This window comes from Myotis myotis, unplaced genomic scaffold (genome assembly GCF_014108235.1).
Source record: "Myotis myotis isolate mMyoMyo1 unplaced genomic scaffold, mMyoMyo1.p scaffold_m19_p_10, whole genome shotgun sequence".
Classification (NCBI taxonomy): domain Eukaryota; kingdom Metazoa; phylum Chordata; class Mammalia; order Chiroptera; family Vespertilionidae; genus Myotis; species Myotis myotis.
This window is the reverse complement of record NW_023416314.1, coordinates 35621599-35649142: the sequence shown is the minus strand read 5'-3', so window position 1 is coordinate 35649142 and position 27544 is coordinate 35621599. Positions and strand designations below refer to the sequence as shown.

Here is a 27544-nt window from a genome sequence, read left to right as displayed (position 1 = left end):
GGTGCTCAGAACATGTCACATGTTTTTTAGAACACACCCTCTCCCTCCTTGCATGTTTGTTCTGGGGAGTGACAGAGGCGCATTGTTTTTGTGGAACTCCAAACTCAGTGTAACATACAAAATGCCTTCATACAGTGAGGGGCTGTGTGCTATGACAGCGGGCCCACCGTGGCCCACCAGCGGTAGGGTTACTAAGTGTTTACTGAACAGTTTCTGGCAGGCACTGTGGACCACATCCGTTTCTATCAATGGCCCAAACCTTCCTGAAAAGCTGGTAGGACCTGCTCCTGGAATGCCTGAATGGCCCCTGGGTTGGGCAGCCGTGGGCATGAATTACCTTGCTGTTGTCCCACTCCTGAGTTTTCATCTGTGTGTGGACGAGCTCGTAGGATGGTTCCATGGCATCCATGTCTGGCTTGGGATAACCTGGAATCACGTTGTGAAGCTGGAATCCAAAGGTGAGCAGCCAGCTGTTGACATCTGGGAGGGAGAGAAACAGAAGTATCCCCAGGGAGTAAGTGGACCTCAGATGTGACATATACCAATATTGCAGCCTAGAGTTGGGCGGCAGGTAGGGGCGAGGATGTGGAGTGCTGCTGGTGGGAGGGTCAACAGGTATAAGCACTTTGAAATCCAGTGTCATAGTATTCATGCTAAACACACCCTTGGGATCTAGCACCTCCATCCAAGCTGTAAGTCTAAAAGAGCAGTAATTTAAGTAGAACCTAGGTTTCCAGACTCCCCTCTCTACTGTCACTCCAACCCCCGGGACCTTCAGCTTCATACACCCAGTGGCAGCTATTGATGGGTGAAGACTCCTCCACATCCACCCAAACATCATAGAAAACACCTGCAGGGGACCATCACTCCCAAAGGAGAGATGTATATGAATGATTTTCAAAGAGAAAATTCACGTAAGAAACAAACTCTCCATCTTATGCTTGCTTTCTTTTGTTTTTGATTTTTCGTATGTCCCTCCAACCCTCTCTGCAGAGATTAGAGCCTCAGGGCCCAAGTGCCATAGGGCACAGAGATGGCTTGTACCAAAGATCAGAGGGATTTCCCCCATGATCCTGCCTGTCATTTACTCTGACAGCCTAAGGAAGTCACTTAACCTCCTGGTGCCTTCTTTCTATTGGGCTTGAGGATCTAGCCCAGTGATGGTGAACCTATGACACGTGTGTCAGAGGTGACACGCGAACTCATTTTTTTGGTTGATTTTTCTTTGTTAAATGGCATTTAAATATATAAAATAAATATCAAAAATATAAGTCTTTGTTTTACTATGGTTGCAAATATCAAAAAATTTCTATATGTGACATGGCACTAGAGTTAGTTAAGTTAGGGTTTTTCAAAATGCTGACACGCCGAGCTCAAAAGGTTCGCCATCACTGATCTAGCCCCATAGATAGGTTTTATTGACTTAAAGCATTCCTTGGGGGTTATTAGTTACTAGAGGCCCAGTGCATGAAATTCATGCATGGGTAGGTTCCCTAGGCCTGGCCACAGATTAGGGCGATCGGGTTTCCCGCTTCCCTGCCTCCTCCTTCTCTTCCTCCCTCAGTGCCCTGCCACTGCTGCTGGTGGCCTGCTATGTTCTGTGCCGCCCCCTGGTGGTCAGCTCACATCATAGTGAGCGGTTGAACTCCTGTTCTCCTGGTCGAACTCCCAAGGGAACATTTTGCATATTAGCCTTTTATATATATAGATAGTATATTAGGTATAGGGAGAGGTAATTTTGCCATGAACATTTGGTTCACTAAAGAATGGAATCAGAAAGCCAAGACATAAGGAAAAGAAAGAGAGTGAAGAGGGAACCAAGATGGTGGCATAGGTACACACTTGTACTTGCTGCCTCGCACAACCACATCAAAACTACAACTAAAAGACAAAACGTATATCATCCAGAACCACAGGAAGGCTGGCTGAGTGGAAATTCTACAACTAGAAGGATTAGAGAAAAGTGCATTGAAGCTGGTAGGAGGTATAGAGGTGAGGAAGTGCAGAGGTACGGAGGTGCATGTGGAAACGGGCTGGCAACTGGGTACGCTATTGTCTTTCTCAACCGGGAGGGAGATACAAGCTCCCAATTGCTCTGAACTCCAGTTCCAGGTGAGACTCTGGGGACCCAGATTCATATGAGGAGAAACTGGACTGTCTGGCATTGGGCCGGAATGTGAGGGCAGCTTTCTCACAGAGGTGCTTGCAGTGATCATTATTCCTATATGGGGCCCGTGGGACACAGACCCCAGGACATTTCCAGGGCAGAGTAGACTAGCAGCAATTGCAGTTTGCTCTGCCCTGGCGATTCCCTGAGACCCCACCCCACCCACTTTACACCACCCAACCTGTGAGCAGAGGCTTTTGCATATGAATGGCCTGTTCTTTTGCAATCTAAAACCTAAAAAGCTGCAGCTGGGTCAAAGAGTGCCAAAGCCTCCAAAAGAAGACCTAGACAGCAGCCTGCATTGCTTCACAGCTGGGCCTCATCTGGGCATGTCCAAACCCCAAACAAAGAGGAGGAATCTGCAGATCTCTCTGTAGCTCCTGCTGGGTGGCCTCAGGCAGTGGCTGACTTTTCACCTCCTTGGAGACCTAAGAGCCAGTGTACCCAGTGGTCAGAGTGAGACCATACCAGAGTACAACTCTTCACATCCATAAGCAACACACTCAAGGGGAAGACTCAGTGAGCACCAAAGCCCCACTGAAGCAAGTCCTGCTCCATAAGTGTGTCTCCAGCACAGCAGTTCTCCCATTGTAGACACAGCTGGTCCTCACAGCAGTTGGCCTGGTGGTCAATTCCTCCCAGTGACACCAACAGCAATCAAGACTTAACTACAACAAGACTGTGCACAAAGCCCACAAAGGGGTGCACCAAAAGTGTCAACCTCAGGTAATTAGGGAGGCTGAGCCACTGGGCCCTGTAGGACACCTAGCACACAAAGCCTTCTATCAACACAGGAAAACAGCCAAAATGCGGATACAAAGAAATAGGTCACAAATGACAGAAATGGAGGAAAGCAAACTACTGGATATAGTGTTCAAAAGGATGGCTATAAGGTTACTCAAGAATCTTCTAGAAACCTCCGAGAAATTTAGTGAGACCCTCAAGAATATGAAAAAGGACCAATTAGAAATTAAGCATACACTTACTGAAATAAAGAATAATATACAGAGATCCAACAGCAGACTAGAGGACCCCAAGAATCAAGTCAAAGATTTGAAATACGAAGAAGCAAAAACCTCCCAACTGGAAAAGCAAAAGCAAAAGCAAAAAGCAAAAAGAAAAAAGAACCCCAAAATATGAAGCTAGTGTAAGGAGCCTCTGGGACAACTTCAAGCGTACCAACATCCAAATTATGGGGGTGCCAGAAGAAAAGAGAGAGCAAGATATTGAAAACCTATTTGAAGAAATAATGACAGAAAATTTCCCCTACCTGGTGAAAGAAATAGACTTACAAGTCCAGGAAGTGCAAAGAACCCCAAACAAGAGGAATCCAAAGAGGACCACACCAAGACACATCATAATTAAAATGCCAAAGGCAAAAGGCAAAGAGAGAATCTTAAAAGCAGCAAAAGAAAAACAGTTAGTTACCTACAAGGGAGTACCCATATGACTGTCAGCTGATTTCTCAACAGAAACCATGCAGGCCAGAAGGGAGTGGCAAGAAATATTCAAAGTGATGAATAGCAAGAACCTACAACCAGGCTTACTCTACCCAGCAAAGCTATCATTTAGATTTGAAGGTCAGATAAAGAAATTCACAGATAAGGAAAAGCTAAAGGAGTTCATCACCACCAAACCAGTATTATATGAAATGCTGAAGGGTATTCTTTAAGAAGGGGAAGAAGAAGAAAGAGGTAAAGATAAAATTTATGAACAACAAAGTGTCAACAAATACATATCTATCAACAAGTGAATCTAAAAATCAAGTGAATAAAAAATCTGAAGAACAGAATAAACTGGTGAATATAATAGAATCAGGGACATAGAGAGGGAGTGGACTGACAATTCTTGCGGGGGAAGGGGGTGTGAGGGATGAGGGACGAGACTGGCCAAAAATCATACACCTATAGATGAGGACAGTTGTGGGGGGGAGGGTAAGGGCATGGGGTGGGGTGGGAACCAGGTGGAAGGGAGCTATGGGGGGGAAAAAAGAGGAACAACTGTAATAATCTGAACAATAAAGATTTATTAATAAAATAAAATAAAATAAAATGAGAGAAAAAAAAGAGAGTGGAGGGTGTGCAACTAGCTACTTGGCCCACTGTTGCGGGGTGCCTTTTCTGTGCCTAGTACTGTGTCACACAGACCCTCCCTTTGCACACTCAGGTCCCTGAAGGGAGACGGGACATGGACATGAAGAACTCTGACACAAGAAAAAAAAGATGAGGCGAAGTCAGTCTTTCAGTTGGCTAGTCTGACGTATCTTCATGAAGAAGGTGCTATTTAAGCCAAACATTGAAAGCTGTGCAAATACTGTCAGGCTTTGATGGAGATAAAGGGGGCACTTCAAGAAGACTGGTGCACAAGGCAAGGCCTGGAGAGGGGAGGCGAGTGCAGGAGTGTTCAGGTCCCCAGACAGCAGAGAAAGAACCAGAAAGGAAATTGTGGTTGGAGCAGGAAGAGCCTGGGATGGCCAACAGGAGGTGATTTGGGGCCTACAGGAGAGAGTGTTGGAGCAAGGTTTGAGAAGGGGCAGCTGAAAACGACAAAGCAGTTGTTGACCAGAGACTTGGAATTTAAAGTTTGGGGGAGGCAGGATTTGGAGTTGAGCCCCAGAAATAGCAACCCGGGGCTGTGGGCACCCAGGCCTGCTTTTAGCTTCTTCCAAAGGAGAGCGATCCCTGGTCAGAGAGGCCCTGTTTAGGGTCCAGGCCTTGGTGGAATTGTCTTCCCTATCACCCACTGAGTTCATCCCAGTGAACTTTGGGGGTCAACAATTGTGTCCCTCTCACCACTGCATCCCATGCTGCCTTCCCCTTCAAGAGCCTTGTGCTTGACTTTCCTTTTTGTCTTTGTTTTTCGGTATGTCCCAGAGCCCCTCTCTGGGGGGTGAAACCTGGAGGCGCTGAGGTAGAGGGGTGGTTAGGAAGGAAAGTTTGGAAACTTATAGAAAGATCCTACAAGGAAAAGAACATGGTGAGGCAAGGCAAAACCCAGGTCCACACGCTGGCCCCTAACCTGCGAACTGTGTGGCCTTGGACCATTCTGAGGCTGAGTTTCCTTACCTACAAATTGATGGCAGAGGTGGTTTTCTTTAAGTCATGGAGAGAAGTACTAACAGTGTCACCACCTGGGGGCAGCTATCTGACAACAAGGCCTGTCGTGAGCTTGTTACATGAATGTGTTTTAAAGGGTGCAGCTCCTCCTGGTTCACAGTAGGGTTTCTGTGTTTCCTCGAACCCATGCCTCCACCTCCTTGGACCTCTATTTCCTCATTTGTAACATGAGGCACTTGGACCAGCTCGTCTCCAAATTCCCTTTCCTCATTGAGTTTCTAAGAATCTCTGATTCTATGAATCTTGGCAGATGGTTCTTTGGGAAATTAAAACAAACAGAACCAAGTGGTGTGTGTGTGTGGTGGGAACCTGACTAAGGTTTTTTTTTTTTCGGCCTGAGGCTGAGAACATGCATCTGAATTTGTAGTTGTAAAGAAAATTTTCTATCAGGAATACTGCAAAGTCCCAGGAAACCAGGGGTCTGAAAACAGGGCTGGGCCTTAATTATAAGTGATGGAAGGTGAGAAACTTTCTCATTACGCCTTTAGAAAAAATGCTGAAATAATTTTTTCCCCCCATTTGGCTTTTCTGAAGAGTTGAGAATTTTCCTTTTCCTTTCTATGGCATCATATGTAGACACATCCCTCAAGTTAAAAAGCTCTTCTCTACTCATCCATCCCAGACTGCACAATGTGGCCCCCTGAATAATAAGAATCCCTTTGTTGCACTTTACAAAGTGAATCTGAATCCAAGATGAGGACTTTGGAGTCAGATGGAACAGCCATCTAACCCCTTCCTGCCACTTCCTAATGGGCCAGTGACAACCTTTCTGAAAATGGGGTCAGTGATCCCCATCTCCCAGGCTCAAGTGAGGGTCAAGTGCAATATTGTACATGATATATCTGTGGTGCACATTTTTTGGTCATCCTAGCACCCCATTCTTCCTGCTCACTCCTTCCTTTTGGGGTCCTCATATAATTTTAGGGACGCAGTCTCCACCTAAGAGTTCAGTAAGGGAGCATGTGACCTGGCTAAACCAAGCAATGCATTCTGTCTTCCCAGCCACAGTGACTGATTGGTTCAGGGATTGTTATGTGACATAAGCCTACCCGATGATTAGAGTACATCTCAGAACCCCTGAAGAAATTTTTGGGAATAAGATGTTCTTTTTATTATTGTTGTTGCTGGATGTGAATGAGGTTGCATGTAGCCCAGGTAGAAGCTAAAAGGTAAGGTTTAATGAGAATTGTAATATTTTGGTTTTTAGTAGTAAAATGGTTTTTGCACCATTTTTTTTTCAGCTACAGTAATCTGCCAAGACGTCTCACAGGACACTCTCGGGAGGGTGAGGCAGCGGTGTGGTTAATGCAGACAGATGTAATGGAGATGTCCTTGCAATTGGTGAGGCTTTCCCAGGGCTGGCAGCAGGGGAGTGTGGGCCTGTTGGGAAGTCTCCTGGCCATCTGCAGGCCCCCAGGGTGTTTCTGTCACACCTGCTTCACTTCTGAGTTCTCTTCTTCTCCACTCTTGGGACTCTCAATAGGACCACCTGAATTCTCTCAACATGACCACCTGGAATTCTTCCCTGAAATTCCTCCAATTGCTGTCAGCAGAAACAGGGTCCAGACTAGGCTACCGAGTTCAGGGGCCAATGAAGCCATGTCCCTAAGGGGCCCTCATGTGAGATGTACTCGTTGCCCTCTCTGTGCTCTTTTAAAAAAATTATTATTATATATTTTATTGATTTAGAGAGGGAGGAAGGGAGAGAAAGAGAGAGAGAGAGAGAGAGAGAGAGAGAGAGAGAGAGAGAGAGAGAGAGAGAAAGAAACATCAATGTGAGAAAATACATCAACCAGTTGCCTCCTGTACGTGCCCTGACTGGGGAATTGAACCCCCAACTTAGGTATGTGCCCTGACTGGAAATTGAACCCTTGACCTTCCAATGCATGGGATGATCTCCAACCAAGTGAGCCATACTGTCCAGGGCTATTATGATATTATTTTAAAAAAATGATTTTGAAGAGAGAGAGAGAGAGAGAGAGAGAGAGAGAGAGAGAGAGAGAAAGAGAGAGAAACATTGATTTGTTGTTCCACTAATTTATACATTCATTGTTTGACTCTTGTATATACCCCAACTGGGGATCGAACTTGCAACCTTGGCATATCAGGATGAAGCTCTAACCAACTGAGCTACCTAGCTCTCTTACACTATTGTATATGCAGTTCCCTCTCTAGTAACTGATGGATGTCTACTCATTAGCGAGCCTCAAATATCAGCTGCTCTCTGAGCAGAGCCAGCTATGCCTCCTGTATCTCAATGGCCATCAATGCAACCCTTCACCATGGGGCCCTCACACTGGACAGCAGTGGTCTGTCTCCCCTCCTGCAGTGGGCATTCCTGGAGGGCAGGAAATATCTTTCTATCCCTAGTGGCTAAAACAGTGGCTGCACAGAGGAGGCACTTGTTGAATGAATGAAACTGCCTTAAAATAGGGAGCAAGAGGGCTGTGTCACAGGACAAAGGAGGTGGTGACTACTAGGTTTACAAGTTGGGATATGCCACAAGCTCTCTTTTATAAAAAGTGCTGGCTTTCTCCAGACCTGAATCCCTATAGCCACTCAGACATTGAGGTTTTCTGTTGCTGGGAGTGGCTGCTTGCTGGGAGGACTATGACTGCTGGAGACATGTCTGGCATGCATGACCTATGGGACACTTTATACTCTAGGTGGTTCCACAGTAGTGGAAAGCAAAGCCCACTTTTTAAATCAGAAGGCGGAGGAAAGGGAACCAATGTGAGCTATGCACTGAGCTGGGCAGGTCCTAAAATGTATCTCATTTTAGCCTTGCAACCATCCTACCAGGGAAGTTTTTTTCTCTCTCCTATTTGTCTGTCTGTTCTTTGCTACTTTTGTCCCTCTTTGGCTACCTTCTTTGGATTGAAAATATTTTAGTCTTCATTTATCGCCACTATTGACTGATTTACGATGCCTTTGTTTTATTCTTTTGTAGTTGCTCTAGGATTTACAATGTGCATATTTAACTTATCCAAGTCATGGTATGTATTCTAACTTCAGTTTATAAATCAGGAATTCGGGGAAGTTAAGTAATTTTTGTGACTGTAATGGCTTAGACATGGTGGACCCCTTTACCTAGTTCTGTCTGTCTCCAAAGTCTAAATTTTCCATTACTTCATCCCAAATAAGACACTTTTTTTTTTAAAGCCATACCTTTACCCAACTTCTCAGAGATGCATAGCCAGCTTCATTTTTGGGTCAGAAACTCCCAAAATGCATTTTAAGGAATGCATCTAGGGAGATATTAAAGTTTCATGGTGAAAAACAGGGTTTTATGGTAAAAAAAGTTTAAAAATAATGAGTAAATATGTTAAACGATTCTCTTTACTACAGAACTTCTCAGAGCCTTTCATAAGCTGAAATGTATTAGGAAAATTTAAAGAATGGTGGCCTCCCTGTCAAATTGATTTGATGCCAGAAACAGTTTTTCCAGAGCATTTTTCTCAACTAGTGTTTTTTCAAATATACTTTGAAAAATGTTGCTCTAAGATAAAGTCAGTTTCCCATTACCCCCTGACAGCTTTCTCAAGGATGACTGTTGTGTCAACAACCAAACAAGAGGAAGAGATGACTGGCCCCTGCCCTCTGAATGAGCCCTGATCCTCACCTGTCATGAAGCACTTGATGTCCTGAGAGTTGCTGATGGGGTTGTTGTTTTTGAACATATAGAGATTAAAAGGCATGATATTGCTGCTACTAAGGTGCTTCCACAGCTCATGGTCTGGGCTAGTCCAGCGGCCAGCCAGCACATCATAGTCCCGTCGGCCCATGTGGACGAGCTTGGTGAGTGGATCATAGAGGCCACCATGGTAGCCAATGATGATCTGGAAGTTGGGATTGGTGTCCATGTAGATCTCCCCATAGGCCGTGTAAAGAACCTGCTTGATCATCAAGCCTGTTCCACTGAAGACAGCAAGAGGGGTCCCAATGTTGTCACAAGCTATGTAAAACTCATCGCCGCTGCTCAGCTCCATGGCAAAGAGGTGCCCTTGCAGGTCGTAGTAGAGGGATGTGATCTCAGAGCTGGAGTGGTTGTAGAGGTGGGTGACCTTGGTGGGGTTGGTCAGATCTGCATAGAAGAACTGCAGGTGGTGGCCCTGGCTGCTCTTGCTAGACACCCGCCGCCCCAGGCCATCGTAGCGGTACCTGACACTCCAGCCACCAGCCCGGTTGTAGGCCTTGGTGAGCAGGCCAGCTGAGTTGTACTCAAAGACATCAGCACCTCGCTGCCTCAGGAAGCCATCCTCATCCATCTTGTATTGCACGTCACCTAGCCTAGTGATGCGGTCGCGGTGGTCATACCTTAGTGGGGTGAGCCGTGCGCTGTTCCCAGGGCTCAGTAAGTGCAAGTTCCCATTGAGGTCATAGCTATATCTCCAGAGCGGCTTGTCATTGATGGAGACAGTCTGTAGCTGGCCGTCAGCATCGTACTCATAGGAATAGCGGGTAGTGTTGGCATAGGGTCCCACCTTCAGCTCCTTCTTCACTACTCGCCCCATGTTATCATATTGGACGGTCATCCAGTACATGAGTGAGCGGAAAATCTCGTATTGCACTTCCTTCATCCGCCCGTATGCATCAAAGTGCTTGGTGTGGGTCATGACCGCTGTGGTGATGATTTGGTTAATGTCATAGTAGATGACACCAAACTTCCCGAACTGCTCTGTTTTGCCTGACACATCATCATAGCGATAAAGATCGATGGGCAGTGGGGTCTCATTGATCACAGCCTGCATGCTGGTCACCCGGAAACTGTTGTCATAGTTGTAGTCAAAACGAGCATTGACCATGCCCTCCTCGGTGAAGCGGAAGATCTGGCGGTCGATCAGGGGCCCGATTTGACGGTAGCGGATGGTGCAGGTGAAGCCCTCGTTCTGTAGGTTGATGGTCTTCAGCATGCCGGCTGTCTCATCATAGGTGAAGCTCACCTTGGTGGTGTCGTACAGCATCTCGGCTAGCTTAGACAGCTTGCCATACTTGTATATTACCCTGCGGCCAGTGCCCAAGTAGAAGGTGTGGAGGAGGTGCCCGTCCTCAGTGAAGTCCTGGATGACGAAGGCATTGCTCTCGGGGGGCTGGTAGATGTTCCTGTAGTAGCCCACTGAGCGAATGGTCTCTAATGTCTGCCGGGCCACGTTGGGCATTGTCACGGAGGAGAGGCGGTCGTTCTTGTCAAACTCAAAGATATACTGCCGCTGGCTGTGGAGGAGCAGCACCATGGACTGGAGGGAAAGGAGAACCAAGAGATGAGAGCAGGGTGGTGGGGAGGAAGGGGAGGTCTGTGTGCCTGCCCAAGGCTTAAGGAAAGCAATGAAAGGCCAAGGAAACTGGTGGATCTCCTAAATTATGCCCAACCAGATATTTCCATAAGACACTGCAATGGGGTACAGATATGATCAGATAAGTGTTGTTCTCATCCCTTGGTCTGGCAGGGCATGGGGCCCCGTGAGAAGTCTTGTCAATTTGCCCCTTTGGGTGGTACAAAAATGATGACTTTAGTATGTGATGGCTTGTGACAAAGGTGGGCGCACTGGCCTAAAGTATTTGCAGCATCTTCTCTCCTGGGTTCCTTCTGAAATCAATCTTCCTACTCAAACAAGAATTCTTTGCCTAAAATAGAGTCTGATAATGTCTACTCACTGCTAAACAACTTCTGTTGACTCCCTGTGGCCTACAGGATAGAGACCATGTCTGAAAAAGGCATTTAAGGCCTTGCACAATTGCTTATATAGTAACAGGCCATATGGGAATAGGGACACCTGGCTTCTAACAACAGTCATTGTGTGGCCCTAGCTTTTTCAGTATGCCGGATGACCTCCAAGGTCTCTCTTAGCACTACCACAGAGCATTGCTCTCAGAGATGCTCACCCAGCACAGAGCAGGGGAGGCTGGCCACAGAGCAAGCAGAGCCTGGGCTCTGGAGGGATGACCAGGAGTAGGAAACATAGTAAGGATCTGGGTACCAAGACTGGGCCATGAAGTACAGACTGTATTTCGGGAATAAGTCAGCAGCCTAGCGGGAATTAGGTACCAAAGCTACCATTTTCTCCTCTTTGGAATCAATTTTTGATTTCAGGCCCTTTCTGATTCCTCACCCTTGGGATGAAATGAATCCTGACCTGAAGCAGAAGGGATTTACCAAGGCCACACATACCCCTTGAAGCTCAGGATTAAGTATTTCCTGCTTAGGTATTGATCCTTAGGCTTCTGCTTTGTCCTCCGCAACCAGATCACCCCATGTGCCCTAGACCTGGGAGCAGATCTCTGCCTGTTCTGGGACCCTGAATCTTGCTCTGTAAGTTGAGATGGCGTTTGATCCTGTTCCCAGCTCTAGTTTATCACACACAACTTTCACATTCTCCTGCCCTAGAACCCCTCCCCGCCCCCCACCTGCCATGACATCACCATGATCCATCCTGAAGGAAGCCTCTCGGGACCCCCTGGCCCTCTGCTTCAGATTTTCCTGAACATTTCCTTTTGGAGACCACAGGGGTCAGACCTAACCTATCAAGGTCAACAGACTGGGCTTGGCCCTCTACTCGGCAAGGTCAGTGATGGAGGGCAACAGACACCTGCCTTTTCCAAGTACGTATAGCTCCATGTCTTCCCATCAGCAAAGATCCTGGATGTGATGCGGCCCGTCTGGTCATACTCCATCCTCTCAGACATGATGCCCCTCTGGATGCCGGCAATGTGGCCCCTCGGGGAGTATGTCACATTGACGCCATTGAGCCTGCTGCTGGGTGACCAGAGGCTGGGCCGCCCTGCCTGGTCGTACAGGATCCGGAGGGTGAATTTGCGGTGGTCATCATAGATCTTCTCCGTGCGCGTCACACGGTCAAAGTCCAGAGAGAGTAGGTTCCGATTGTGAACCTGGAGAAGGGGTAGGAAGAAGGGGAAGGTTAATCTGGATGCTGAGAACTTGGGTCTGAGAAGCTCCTGAATAGAGGAGGCAGCACAGGTCGTGGGTGTCAACACGGGTTGGGGTCCTGGCTCTGTCACTTGTGAGCTCTGTGAAGTTTTCTCATCTGTAAAATGGGAATAATAATGCCAATTCCATAGGACTGCTGTGAGGATAAGGATGGTGCAGGTGCTGAGCAAACAGTAGCTGTCACTGAAGATGACTCACATCATTTCCTAATGTGATTCTTCTAATAAGGATGGTAGGCAGATCCTTGACTCCCTCCTAAAAAGGGAGAGGCCCTGTGGGCCCAGCAAATCAATGCCTGACACCATTCATGATGTGCCAGGCACTGTGCTAGTGTTTGACCTGAGAAAACAAGAGCTCAGGGACATAAAGGGCATGCTCCAGATCCCGTGGCTGGTATGACTGGGTCTGGGTTTGACGGTCTCCACTGCAAGGTGCCCACACATGCTCAGTGGTCCTCTAAGAGTCCCACTCTTATTGGGGCTTTGGACCTCCCTTCCCTGCTGGGATCTCTCCTGCCCTCTCTCACCACAATTAGGGCTTCTTGCTTACCCTGGTCAGCTCCCCAGGTTTCTTTTTCTTCCTGGATGCCCTGGGGGCAGGAGGAGCTGTGTGGGTTTGAATCTGGGCTGGCTTTGATGGCTTTGGGCCACTTGAGGACACAGTCCTAGCTTTGGAAAGTCTGCTCTTGTCTCCAGCATCAGAGCCCCTTGTGTGATCTCTACTTGGGCCACTAGGTCAGCACACGATTAGATTTCCTTTCAGAGTCAGAAATACAGGGCTCCCACAAGGGTAGCAGGATGTCAGGGTTTTTCATATTTTAATGAAGAAATATACTTCGGAGTCCTCTTTCTATATTTGGTACCCGTTACCCATGAAACACTGCGAGGTACTCTGAAGCTAAAATGTGGATTTCCTCTAATTGGAGTCTGGGTACATTTGGGTATATTGTCTCACTCTTGCATTAGTCACTGGTTAAATTTGACGAGCAGTAAGGAAGACCCAAGAAGCAAGCCGACAAGGTAGGTCACCTGATGCAAAACAGCACATGTGGACTGAGGTAATGAAAGGCCCTCCGGGGCCCCGTGTGGTAAAACAGGGCTCAGGTCTAGGGATTAAGGCCAGGACTCCGGCCTCATCTGTGACCAACTCTTCTGTATGACCCTGGGCAAGTGTCTTTCCCTATCTGTGTCTCAATTTCTCCCTCTGTAAAACAAAGGACTGTTGAGAGGATTGAAGAAATCTAAGTAAATTACCTAGTGGAGTGCTGGGCACACAGAAAGTACTGAATTAATGGTTGCGATTATTTCCACTAAATGACAGCAAATGATCATGGTCATTCTCAGAGGAAGTAGAGACATGGGTGTCTCTCCCTCCTCCCCAAACAAATTCTAAAGCGTAGGAAATAAGGATTTATAATGATGATGCTGAGACGACTTCAGCTGCGAATGGCCTGGTTATAATAAGGTTGCCTTCCCAGGGGTAATCAAATACAATTGAAGAAGCAAAAACAGTGTGGCAGACAATTCCCATGAAAAATATGAGGCATTGGAGGCTGAAGCTGTGTGCTTTGCCGAGAGCATAAAGGAAGATGCCGGGCCTGCACCACCAACAATGATGGAGCCCTTTTACAGCATCATGTGGAAGGTCCCCTGTGATGCCCCAAGATGCTGCCACCCAGCCAGCTGTCCCCTCACCCCCTGGAGGACCCCTAGTGAAGGGGAGCTATACCTCCGTGGCAAAATTAATAAAATTGAATTAAGCAGCTCACTGGGGAACTGCCTAATGCTTCCTGTGCTTGGCAGTGGCGGCAATGAGATTATTTTACATCTTTCTTTATTAAAAAAGTTCCCAGTCGTATAAAAAATGAGCTCCATTATGGAGAGGCGCACCCGGCTAACATTCTAATTCCACATGCCGCCACTGTGGGTGGCCATTTATATTGGGAGGACGAGGAGATGCGGACACCTCACCGGAGTGCCGTTAATCTCAGGCTGGGAGAGGGACCAACTCAAGCCTGGGAAACTTTGGGTCCAGTTCACCTGGAGAGAGGAAATCCTATGAGCACTAATTGCTGCCACTTATGGAGCACCTGGGGTCTCCCAGTGCCTGGTGAGGTCTATACCAAATCTATTATCTGGCTTCTGCAGAAGAATCTCAGGCTCAGAGGAATTGCTCAAGGCTACCCATGGCCCAGGTCAAACTTCCCACTTAGCACACCGCCTCAAATGTTCATGAGGAGCTGCAGGAGAATTTTGACGGGCGCTCAGTGAGGCCACAGAAAACAAAGACAGGGGCCTTTCTTAGGGAAGGGGTGGAAGGATGTTTCCCACATCAGACTGTTGCTAGATTCTTGGCTGTTGAGAGAAGATAGGAAGCCTGGCTTTCTGGCTCTACTGGTATGATCTTGGATATTTCCCTTAATGTTTCTGTATCTGTTGTGAGAATTTAGCTATGAGACAGGGTGCCTACTCTCTAGTCCAGCGGTTCTCAACCGGTGGGTCGCGGCCCCTTTGGCGGTCGAACGACCCTTTCACAGGGGTCGCCTAAGACCATCCTGCATATCAGATATTTACATTGCGATTCATAACAGTAGCAACATTACAATCATGCAGTAGCAATGAAAATAATTTTATGGTTGGGTCACAACATGAGGAACTGTATTTAAAGGGCCAGGAGGTTGAGATCCACTGCTCTAGTCCTTACCACCACCCAGCGATGCGAGTCTGGGAAAATCCCTTTTCTCTCTGGAACTCGGGTGCCCTGTGTTTGAAAGGGGTACTTCAATGAACTTCCTTTGCTGAAGGGCAGGGGGACAAGACAGGCTCAGCTGCGCTGCGTGAGGATCCTTCTGCGGTTTTGAGGAGTCAGGAATTTGTGGCTCAGCTCAGCAAGTCTCTACAGAGCACCTGTGGTCTCGGAGGTACTGTGCTGAGAGCCAGGGCTAGTGATGGGAATCACCTTCCTTCTGAAGCGGGGGCGGCTGGGCAATCGGGCACTGGGGCCAGAAGCCACACTACGGACACCTGGCAGTGAGGCCGAGGAAGGGCTGGTTTAGGGGAACCCGCTCTGCAAAGCACTGAGATGCTAGACCACAGATGCCAGCCTGTTGGCGGTGACCTGTACGGTGGGGGTCATTTTGTTCATTTAGGAAGAATAACTCCCTGAAAAGGGGGAGGATATGGCTTAGGTTCCAAACAGCTAAACGGAATTTTCAGACATATCAGCAACATAATAACTATACTAGTAATAAGAATAGCACTAGTAGCAACAACACAAGCAGGCGTGACTGACTACTTATTATGACCAGGCTCTGTATGAGGCACTTGATATGTTTTTTCTGATCTTTGTAGCAATGTATAAATTTGGTTTTATCTTCATTTTATAGATCATGAAATCAAGGCTTTAAGAGATCATGGATTTGCCCCGATTCATTCAAGAAATAACAGAAGCTGGAAATCCAACTCAGGCCTGACTAACACCAAAGCCAGTAATCTTGCCACAGGTAACAACTGCAAAGATGGACAAGATCTATTCTTGATCATCAAATTATGTTGATCATTATATCCCACATATGAGTGAGGTCAGGTGGTATTTATCTTTCTCCGACTGGCTTATTTCGCTTAGCATAATGCTCTCCAGTTCCATCCATGCTGTTGCAAATGGTAAAAGTTCTTTCTTTTCTATAGCAGCATAGTATTTCATTGTGTAGATGTACCACAGTTTTTTAATCCACTCATCTGCTGATGGGCAATGGCAGGGGAGATGGGGCGGGGGCGGTTAGAGAGCAACCAAAGGACTTGTATGCATGCATATTAGCATAACTAATGGACACAGACATGGGGCGGTGGGGGCTTGCCTGGGGTGGGAATGGCTGGGGGGAGGGGTCAATTCAGGGAAAAAGGAGACATATGTAAAACTTTAGACATTAAAAAAGAAAAGAAAAGATGGACAAGAAGATGCTTAATACATGAGTTGCCTGCCTTACTTTCCCTGTTTTGCAGATGAGGAAACTCAGCGCCCAGGAAAACTTTCTACCCCAGCGACAGTTTCAGGAACGGAACACAGTTCTCCAGCTTCCTTCTCATTCTCCCCTCTCCCCCCGCCCCACCCCAGGACTCGGCCTCCAGAGGTGGAGACCTGCCTGGAGGTCCTGCTCACCCGCAGCCGGCGCCCGAAGACGGTGACCTGGCCCCGTGCCTGCTCCTTGCGCTGCCGCCACTCCACCAGGTTGAGGCCATTGTCGATGGGCAGCGTGACGTTCCTCTTGCCCACGGTGGGGTTGACAGTGCCGGCCAGCAGGTGGGGCTCAGTCTGCAATGCCACCTCCATGCCATTGGCCAGCAGCAGCCGCAGGGAGCCATCCGCCCCAATGTAGTAGCTGTTCCGGACCTGGTCTGAGGGAGAGGAGAGGGACAGGCTGCTCAGGAGGGACAAGGACGGAGGGAGGCAGGGGTGTGGTTTTAAAATGTTTATTTTTCTAACTATAGAAACAAAACATTATTATTAAAGAAAACGAGGAAAATATATGGACAACAGCCACAATCTCAATACCTTTCCTCCCCGCCCCCCTCCTCCCCCCCAAACCCACTGTAAATATGATGGTAGTGTCCTAGATTTTTAGGATATTCCCTAATATAGTCAGAGTATAAAATGTGGCTTATAGTTTTTCACTGATGATTGTATTATATTGTTGAATATTTTTCATGAAAGACTTTACTAATGAATGAGCAGCAGTATTCCGTTCTATGAAAATAATTTATTTAACCAAGCTTCAAATAGATTTCTAATTATCGCCAGTTTTCATAATTACATGTAACACTGCAAATAAATATATTTTAAACATTAAGCTAAGTGAAAGAAGTCAGACACAAAAGGCCTTGTATGGTGAATCCATTTATGTGAAATGTCCAGGACAGGCCAATTCATAGAGAGAGAAAGTAAATTAGTGAGGGGAAGGGGGAATGGACAGTGACTGCTAAAGGGTAAGGGTTTCTTTTTGGGAGTGATAAAATTTTTCTAGAATTAGATAACAGTAATAGTTGCATAATTTTGTATATATACTAAAAACCACTGAACTAACTGCACACTTTCAAAGGGTGAATTTTATGGTACTTGAAGAAATATATTTTTTGGTAAGTCAATGTATTCGTTTTGGGTTATTTAATCAAAACAGATTCCTGTAAATATTAGTAGACTGAAGGGTGAACATTTTTAAGGCTCTTGATGTAAACTAAGTTAACAGTGTTCTTTATAACAAGGTGAAAAATAACTCCAAAACTTAAATCACTGACAGAATGCCAAATATATTTGTGATTTAAAACATATATATGATTTAAAACATATATGTTTAAATAAAACATATATATGTATATATGTTTTAAACTATTGTTGTATATATATACATTATAGATGGTCCCTGACTCATAATGGTTCTACTTATGATTTTCCAGCTTTATGATGGTGTAAAAGCAATATTCTACATGATATTCAATACTTTATAATAAAATAAGGCTTTGTGTTTGATGATTTTGCCCAACTGAAGCTAATGTAAGTGTTCTGAGTACATTTAAACTAGGCTAGGCTAAGCCATGGTGTTTGGTAGGTTAGGTGTACTAAATGAATTTTTGACCTAGGATATGATATTTTCAACTTACAATGGGTTTATTGGGATGCAACCCCATCATAAGTCATGGAGCAGCTATATATATAACAGTAATTTAAAAAATAGATACGATTTTGAAGTTTTATATTTGGTTGAAACATTTTAATTCAGATCTGTAGCTAAAAGGTGCTTCTGGAGAAAAAAGTCAATTTCAGCTGTGAAATGCACACGGAATTCTCTTCTAAAAATGGAATGAAAATCTCTGACCTTATACTGCACTCTCCCGCCTCTTGTCCCTTCTCCGCCTTTGCCTCTGTCTGCACTGGCCCTCTCTTCAATAAATGGTAGCCCAAGTCCTTCCTTAGAGGCTCTGCTTCACTGTGCTCTCTTCTCAGAAGCTTCCTCTGTATCTCTGGTTAGAATGAATGCCTCCCCCATATGCCCCTTCACCTCTCTATGTGTTTCATTGGTGGTCTTGGTGCCTGAAGGATATAGGGTTCGCCCACCTGTTAATCACCAAATTCTCAAATACCTCAGTGCCTATGGTGAGAGGCACTCTGCATTGAGATTAAGATCAAGGGTTTTGGAGTCAGGCTACCTGAGTTCAAGTCCCAGTGCTGCCACTCTCCTGCTGTAAGACCAGGGGCTAATTCCTTGGTCTCTCATGTCCTTGTTTCATCTGCACACTGGGGCAATAACTGTACTCTTACCTCACAGGATCAAGTGAGATGAGTACTTGGCGTATAGTAAGTGTCATAGAAAATGTGGCTATTACTCGTTTTATGTGCCTGGCACTGTGCTGGTCACTGCCATGCATCTCGTCATCTCTGTCTCCACTACCCCATTTCACACACCTGTCAGAGTGAACTTTTCCAGTATGACCATGGTCCTTTATTTGGAAAAAGGGAGATATTAGTAATACCTACTTCATCTGGTTATTGTGAGGATTAAATAGGACTATGAATGTAAAACACTAAAAAATATAGTTCATACCAAATGTTAGTTATTACTACCACTTTTATTGCACGTGCTTAGTAAACATTTGCTGGACTGAACTAGATATATTCCGGGCTCTGACAAGCAATAAGGATGTTGTCTTTGTAGGAAACCCTCACTGAATCTTCCCTGCTAGAATAGCATCAAATGGGTCTTTCTCCCTCCCCTGTTTCCTCCCCTCTCCATTTTCTCTCTCACACACAGAATCCTAAAATCTGCCTCAAACTCGCTATGCATCATTCACCGACAATCTGTATTTTACTTCCTTTGAACAGTGAAAAAGCCTGTGTCAATTTATCTTTTATAAAGCTGCTTCCTCCTGAATCCACATACGTCCATTAATGGTGACTCTGGGTGGAACAGCATCTGCAGAGCCCCATCTCAATGACCCCCATTTAATGTGAGCTGTGACTTCCCAAGGCTGCTGCTCATTAGCAGCTCCTCCCTGTTTCTGCCCAGTGTTCAGATGTGAGATGAAACCGAAAGCGCTTTTTACAAAGACTACTGAGGCTGCTGCAGAACTGAGCATCTGGGCCTGGTGTGAACGAAGGAAGAGGAGCTTGGCAGAGGTACCAAAGAGGGAAAACAGGCACCACGTCTCCTGGGGTCCAATATGTACTTTTCCTTTTCACATTGTACTGTCTCTGAAATTGCAATGTGTCTTAAGTCCTTATATGCATTTCAGGCGGTGGGTCTCCCTCCAGCCCCATCCCCCAACCTGAAAAGTTGTTATTAAATTGATGGTGCCTTTTAAAACCTTTTTGATGGCACTTTTGAATTTCCAAGAAAAAGTTGCCAAATATAAGAAAGCCTGCATTAACTTTTAAGAAAATTGCTCAAAGTCAGATTAGAGGTATGGAACGGGTGAGACAAGTCTTAACCACAGGGAAGAAAAGGGGGCCTGAAGGACAAGGTGTCTGAGTAATGAGTGGCCTTGCTGTCCCTCGTCAGGCAGAAGCCTGGCTGGCTCGGCACTGGTACCTTCTCTGGGTAACAACCCAGTGAGAGCATCACACTGGGGTGTGGCCCAACCCAGGGCTGCAGGTGCTTGGTGGGGAAGAAACTCTAGGGTTTGGTTTCTCTTTCTTTGAGAACTGCTATTGTTCTTTGAGTTTTTTTTTTTTTTAATTGAATTTACTGGGGTAAGATTGGTCCACAAAAGCATCCAGGTTTCAAGTGCACATCTCAACAAAACATCTTCTGCACAATGTATTGTGCACCCATCGCTCCAAGCAAAATCTCTTTTTGTCCCTGTTTCCCCCGCCACACACACTTTGCCTACCTCTACCTACCCTTTCCCTTTCCCTCTGGCTATCACCACACTGTTGTCTCTGTGTACACACACACACACACACACACACACACACACACACACACACACACACACACACATTATTTGCTTAATCCCTTTATCTTCTTTCATCCACTCCCCCAATCCCCTTCCCCTGTGACAACTGTCAGTCTGTTCCATGTATCCATGCCTTTGTTTCTATTTTGTTCGTTAGATTCCACATATAAGTGAGATCATATGGTATTTGTCTTTCTCTGAGTGCTTTATTTCACTTAGTCTAAAAATCTCCAGGTCTATCTATGCTTTTGCAAAAGGTAAGATTTCTGTTTTTTTTTTTTTTTTTTTTTTTTATGGCCTAGTAGAATTCCATTGTATAAATGTACCACAGCTTTTTTATCCACTCATCTACTGATGGGCACTTGAGCTACTTCCAAATCTTGGCTATTGTGAATAATGCTGCAATGAACATAGGAGTGCATATATTCTTTTGAATTAGTGTTTCAGGTTTCTTCGGATATATTCCTAGAAGTGGGATCACTGGGTCAAATGGGAGTTCCATTTTTAATTTTTTGAGGAAACTCCAGACTGTTTTCCACAGTGGCTGTACCAGTCTGTATTTCCACCAGCAGTGCACAAGGGTTCCTTTTTCTCTACATCCTCACCAGCATTTGTCATTTTTTGATTTATTGATGGTAGCCATTCTGACAGGTGTGAGGTGATATCTCATAATAGTTTTAATTTGCATCTCTCTGATGATTAGTGACTTGAGCATTTTTTCATGTCTCTTAGCCACCTGTATATCCCCTTGGAGAAGTGTCTGTTAGGTCCTTTGTCCATTTTTTAATTGGGTTGTTTGTCTTCCTAGTGTTGAGTTGTACCAGTTCTTTATATATTTTGGAAATTAACCCCTTATCAGATGTATCATTGCCAAATATGTTTTCCCATACAGTGGGTTCCATTTTCATTTTGTTGATGATTTCTTTTGCTGTGCAAAAGCTTTTTAGTTTGGTGTAGTCCCATCTGTTTATTTTTTTCCTTTGTTTCTCTTGCCCGAGGAAATATATCAACAAAAACATTGTTATGAGAAATGTCTGACATTGTACTGCCTATGTTTTCTTCTAGGATTTTTATGGTTTTGTGACTTACATGTAAGTCTTTAATACATTTTGAGTTTGTTCTTGTGTATGGTCTAAGTTGGTGACCTAGTTTCATTTCTTAGCATGTTCTTTGATGTTTTTGTTTAAAGGCATAGAGACTTCATTTGGGAGTAAAAGTGGTTGTGAAAATGTACAATTATTTTCTAATGGTGAATCAAATTCAACTTCTTCTTAATTAATTAGTTAATAGACTGGACAAGTACTTACTGAGCAATACTATGTGCTTGACCCATGCTGGCCACTTTATGGATATTGTCTAAAGAGAGGGTCTGAGCAACCCTGAGTCAGGCATTGCAAGTCAGTTCCATTTCCCAGACGCAGAAACTGAGGCTCAGAGAAGATGGACTCCATCCAGGTCACACAGGTAGCAACTGGCTCAGCAAGCACAGGGGTCCCAGTCTGTCTACCCTGGAACTCCTGCTTGGTGTGCCGCCCCACACCATTGGGTGTGGCTTCAACCTGCTTTCTTTTCCCGAAGAAGAAAATTGAGGGCCATGGTGATGTGGCAGAGTGAGAACTAGAATTTGGATCTCTGACACCCAGCCCAACGTCCTTTTCAATACTTTGTGTCAAAGCTTTTGGGAGTACAAAAAGCCATGTGATTTGCCAGCTGGTGTGGCTCTGTGGTTGAGTGTCGACCCATGAACCAGGAGGTCACGGTTCAATTCCTGGTCAGGGCACATGCCTGGGTTGCAGGCTCGATCCCCATGTAGGAGGCAGCCGATCCATGTTTCTCTCTCATCATTGATGTTTCTATCTCTCCCTCCCTCTCCCTTCCTCTCTCTGAAATCAGTAAAAATATATTAAAAAACATAAAACAAAAAGCCCTGTGGGGTTGAGGGGGGGGTCGTGCAGACCAAGCGAGCCTTTTCCTGTGCTGCCTTTTTAAAAAAATGCTTACTAAGTCCAGCAAAGCTGCAAGCTCCACCCTAAGTCACCACATCCCCTGAGAACAATTGTGGCAGACAGTTCACAGCAATGTTTCATCGACATGATTTAGCTGAAGCTAAAAGATCAAATCATATCAGGGATTACGTGATGGATGCAGACAGGAAGGGTCTCCTCTCCATGGACTCTCAGCAGAGGCACAAACCATTCTCACCTGAGCTTCAGGAAGGGCTCCTCCACGCCCAAATCCCTTTCATAATTAGGTGTAATTATTCTGTCCTTTGTCCTTGCCTGCACCCGAGTGAGAGTGAGTCTTTAATCTGAGAGCCATTAGAATGGCAGAACAGTGAGGTCACCTCGATTAGGAGCTAATGGATTCTCTACCCTTTGTTCTGATGATAATGGGATGAGAGATGAAATATTACTCTGAGGCTTTAGGGAGAGAATTTATAGGACTCAGGCTGGTGTGTTTTGCAGATTAGGTGGCAATACAGAGGGAGACCAGTTGTAAAGCTTTTTAGCAGTTGGTTTCTTGTGTTATCCTTTTCCATATGGGTCTCCTCACCCCTCTGCCTCAAAGTCCCCCAGCCCCCACCTGGCTTACCTTGCAGGAGTGTATAGAAGGCACCTGAGGCAGACAGGTTGGTGGTTATGGTGACATCATCTTTGCTGGAGGTCTCTACCTGGACATGCACTGAGCTGTCTGTATCACTTCGGAAACTGCTCACCTGGCCAGTAGGGAAGGTCACGTTTGTCAGGCGGCCAAAGCTGTCATACCTGAAAACCAATGGGTAGTTCTGAGTAACAGGAATATAATGGTATTAGAGCCGGGACTTGGCACGTTCTACCTCATGCCACAGTTTTTGTGTGTTCTGCTTTTCCTTCTGTTTAGATGCATTTCCATGTCTCCTCCATCTCCTTACACATCATTTTCAGGATAAGGCTACACTTCCTGATACCGACTGCAGGCAAATGACTTACCTCTATGAGTCTTATTTTCTTAATTCCATAAAGTGGAGAGGATAAGTCCTCTCCTGCCTACCTCCCAGGATTACCATGAAGGACACGTGGATGTGCCCGTAGCTATAAATGAATATTCACCCATGAAGGTAGAGATGATGTAACCATATGCTGACCCAGTCTCAAAGCTGGGGACTCCCATAGCTGGGGTGGGCCAACCTGATGCTTGAATACCCTGTCTAACCCCCCAAGAACTGGTATGCAGATTTTATAAGAACAATACTAAGATGGGGCTTCCCAGGAAGCTATAGATCCTGGGAAAAGGGGACTCGGAATCCAAACCAGGACTCCACTGCCACATAAGCAGGCCAAACAAATAGGCACTTGAAATCTCTTCCCATCTAGATTCCATATCTGGCACCAAGCAGCTATGGATCTGCAGCTCTCACAACTCACAGCTTTGCTCTGGTGTGGTCCATCTGAAGCATTATAATTGCATCTTACTTTGTTTCCCCATTCTCCTGATAATAATAAAAGAAATACCTACCATCATTGAACACCTCCAACATACCAGGTATGGTGCCTTCTCATACAGTCTTTCATTTAAACCTCACAACTAGTCTAAACAGGTATATAATATCTTCCTTTTGGAGGAGGCTCAGGAATTGAGGCTCAGAAAAGTGAAGTCACCTGCTCAAGGTCACACAGGTAAGTGGGTGGAGTCAAAATTCAAACTTTGATCTATCTGCTTCCAAGCTACCACTTGCTTCTCTGTCTCCAATGAGCATGTCTGTCCTGTCTATTTGCAAGTATCCATTTTGTGCTCACCTACCTACTGTAGAGTGGCTGGAAGATGGCAGGGAGTAGGCTATTAACATGTGAGTGATTATTTTTAATTAGGGGAGGCTGAAGTGTAAAAAGGTAGGTTTAAATAGCCTTTTTGCACTTGTGTGTGAATGGGGAAAAACTTCATCCAGATGTCAATATATACTTTGCTTCATGAATCTGCGTGCCATCCTTCTGCAGGGGCCATGCTAATCTTTATCTATTGTTCCAATTTCAGTAAATGTGCTGCCAATATTTCTGATTCCCTCTCCTGCTCAAGCTTGCAGCATGGGTTCATCCACATGTGTCTCCACCATGTACTCTGGGTCTCCCACTGGACTTTGTTTCATGCTTTGCCTTTATTACTGGAGTAAAGCTCACCCCTGGGTCCCTGAGGGTTTTAACAATGGTGAAGTGAAAGGCCAAAAGTTCAGCCATGCTGGTTGTTCTGTGATTCCTTTAGCTGGGCCTAGCTTCCTGCCCCAATCCCTGGGTCCCACAGCTCATGTGGTTTCAGAGGAGGCTTGGGGAATGAGACCAGGCAGGAATTCTCCGAGCCACTTTCTGCCCAAGGTCAGATGTGGGTGCTGCATGGATTCTGCCACCTGCCATCTCTTTCTGTCCCTGTGCCGGGTACTGACCACATTCTTGACACTGAATGGTGACAGTCCCTGGCACAATCTGCCACAGAGGAGGTGTTGGTAAAGTTTAATGACTCATCAATCCTTGACCCAAGACTAAGTCAGAGGGAAGGACTGAGGGGCTTTGGGAAAGCTGAATCTCTGTTGCCGAGGATGAGAAAGGGGAATGGAAGCCCTTTCCAAGATGGCGAGCAACACAGTGGCTTCTACCATCTACCTCATGCCTGGGCTTGTAGGGGCAAGGCTGTGGGGCTGTTACCAGTCCTTTCAGAGCGCCTAAAGGTGGTTAAGGACCTTTAGAAACCTATTTCCTGTCCTGATTTCTCATTTTTCTTCCTAAGTATTGAGTCAGATTCTTGTGAGAAACGGTCAGTCAGGCTTAGGGCCTGGTGGAGTAGCCCGAGACCTGGGCTGTGTCAGAGGTGCTGAGCACCTCTCGGAGCTGGGAAAGGGAGCCGTTCCGAAGGAGGGCAAGTCTGGGGCAAAGATCCGGAATGTTTGCCCTAAGGCCCTTCTCACCTGGAGACTCCCTGGGACTTTGCTCCCCTCCCTCTAGGAGAGGCTGGTGTTCTTTCTGACCCTTTAAGGCTGCTGGAAATTTGAGCAGGAAGGAATGTCACACCAATGTTTGTATGGTTACCTCTTGGAAGTAGAACTGCAGGTGATTTTAATTGCTTATTTGTATGTTTCATGTTCCCAACACTTCCTATAATTTACATGATTATTTTCATGATCAGAAGTGTTTTGATGGCATACAGGGAGCATGTGACCACAGCTACCTTGGGGAGGAGGACCTTGTAAGTTACTGGCATTTAAAGAAGAGTCTCATTACCAGACACCTGCCAATACCCATCTCCAGGCCTTGTCAGTAAAATACTTCTAGGGCACCCCACATTTTTTTATTTAAAAAATATATTTTAGCCCTGACCGATTTGGCTTAGTGGATAGAGCATCGGCCTGCGGACTGAAGGGTCCCGGGTTTGATTCTGGTCAAGGGCATGTACTTTGGTTGCGGGCACATCCCCAGTGGGAGGTGTACAGGAGGCAACTGATCAATGTTTCTCTCTCATTGATGTTTCTAACTCTCTGTCCCTCTCCCTTCCTCTCTGTAAAAAATCAATAAAATATATTAAAAAAACCTCAAAAGGTATTTAAAAAATATATATATATTTTATTGATTTTTTACAGAGAGGAAGGGAGAGGGATAGAGAGTTAGAAACATCGATGAGAGAGAAACATCGATCAGCTGCCTCCTACACACCTCCCACTGGGGATGTGCCCACAACCAAGGTACATGCCCTTGACCCGAATCAAACCCAGGGCCCTTCAGTCTGTAAGCCGACACTCTATCAACTGAGCCAAACCAGTTAGGACGGGCACCCCACATTTTTGAGCCCCAAATCAAAACTCTCTAAGACTGGCTAAGCCCTGGTCATCTTGACTGTACCATTGTCTTATGAGTAAACAGAGCTCTCATCTTTTAAATCAACAGGAAGGTCCATTACAGTCCAAGAAGTTCATGGGATGGATACTGATTCATTCTGGTTCTTTGAACACCTGTTATCCATGTGTATACTTTTTATTAATGAGACTACTTACTCAAACCCTCTACTTTCCTGACCTAACTGGCTAATAAAATTTTTATTATACAATGCAGGACACTTAAAAAGGAAGTTCAGTCTTATAAAGAATTGATAGAGAGACTATTGATTAGGCGTCAGATGTCATTTTAATACTACTTCTAACTAGGCCTTCTTTGTTCAAATGCCACCTCATAAAGCCCTCCCTGGTCTCTCCGGGGAGACTGGCACAGGTCTGTCATAGAATGTGTCCCCTGCCTCGATGCAGCTGATGTACAAGTTGCCTTCTGCTTAGGCCTGGGAGTGCTCGAGTCAGGGCAGGGCTGTGGCGTCAGCCAGCCAGGCTGGGGATCTGGATTCCAGCTCCTGCCAGCGAAGGGACCCTGCAGGACTGGCTCTCAGTTCATCTCTGCTTCCCCAGCACTGAGACCAGCACAGAGAAGACAGGCAGGGAATTTTGGCCGCACAAATAAATCCATGCATAATTGGAAGCACAGGGCCTCTTTCCTGCTCTTTTGGAGAAGAGGGACCATGATTCATGCACATGCTGCCACCTGTAGGACCTGACAGAGGCCTGGCACACAGTAGGCGCATCATCAACATCTGCTGAATGCATGAACACGGAGACAACTGCTTACATTAAATGGTACTTGAGCAAGCTCAGTAGGCATCTCCCTAGAGTTTTTATCCCCAAGACAGAAAGAAGCTTTGCATAAAGGCAGACAATTGTAATTATTATTGAAGGTAGCCTGTAACACATAATTAAATCGAGCCTGAAGAAGATGCCTGAGAAGGCCCCATGCCTTCAAGACCTGGTTTTCATTTTATATGAGATGGCTGAAAAACAGTAATTTCCACTCCTCACATTTTCCATTAGAAGGACTGAATGTCTTAATTAAGTGAACATCAAATGGAACAGCCAATTTATAGAATTTTCTTGTCTCCTATTCATTCATTGCGGTGCCTTCCAGAGCTTGAGAAATGCCACTGGATCTCTCTGCTGCCTGATCGATACCTGCGATTATCCCATTAGATCACCTGCTTCTGCCTCTGCGCGGAAGGGCTGGAACTGCCCATCCTCAAGACCTTGGACACCGTTGCCCTGTGGCCCCCTCTATGGAGCCATTTCTCTTCCTGCTGCACAGCTGCAAAGAGACAGGGGGTGGGAGGGCACCGCTGCCCAACAAGGGACAGGGGGGCAGTTCTCTGCACTCTCTGGATTCCAAGAGGCTGCTCCTGACCTTGGTCCTGTGATTAAGTGACTTCTGGACAATGGTTTAGTTACTTAAAGTACTGGCAAATATTCTTTCTTTCTAGCCAAGAGGAATGAAGGAGCGTGAGGATGTGGGAATAGAAGGTCCTTGGAGCCAAATGG

General features: G+C 45.8%; 1 protein-coding gene and 1 non-coding gene across 2 annotated transcripts in view; both read right to left on the bottom strand.

Moving 5' to 3' along the window:
- TENM4 (teneurin transmembrane protein 4) overlaps positions 1–27544 on the bottom strand; it is a 734586-nt gene that overhangs the window by 3374 nt on the left and 703668 nt on the right. The window contains exons 27-31 of the mRNA XM_036324847.1: positions 22768–22940; positions 16388–16623; positions 11875–12171; positions 8906–10520; positions 338–480 (exon numbers count right to left, since the gene is read on the bottom strand). Coding sequence (XP_036180740.1) covers positions 338–480; positions 8906–10520; positions 11875–12171; positions 16388–16623; positions 22768–22940 — 2464 coding nt within the window. The remainder of the gene's footprint in view (positions 1–337; positions 481–8905; positions 10521–11874; positions 12172–16387; positions 16624–22767; positions 22941–27544) is intronic.
- LOC118665535 lies at positions 24105–24207 on the bottom strand. The gene has a single exon (XR_004970650.1). It is a non-coding gene; the product is annotated as a U6 spliceosomal RNA (small nuclear RNA).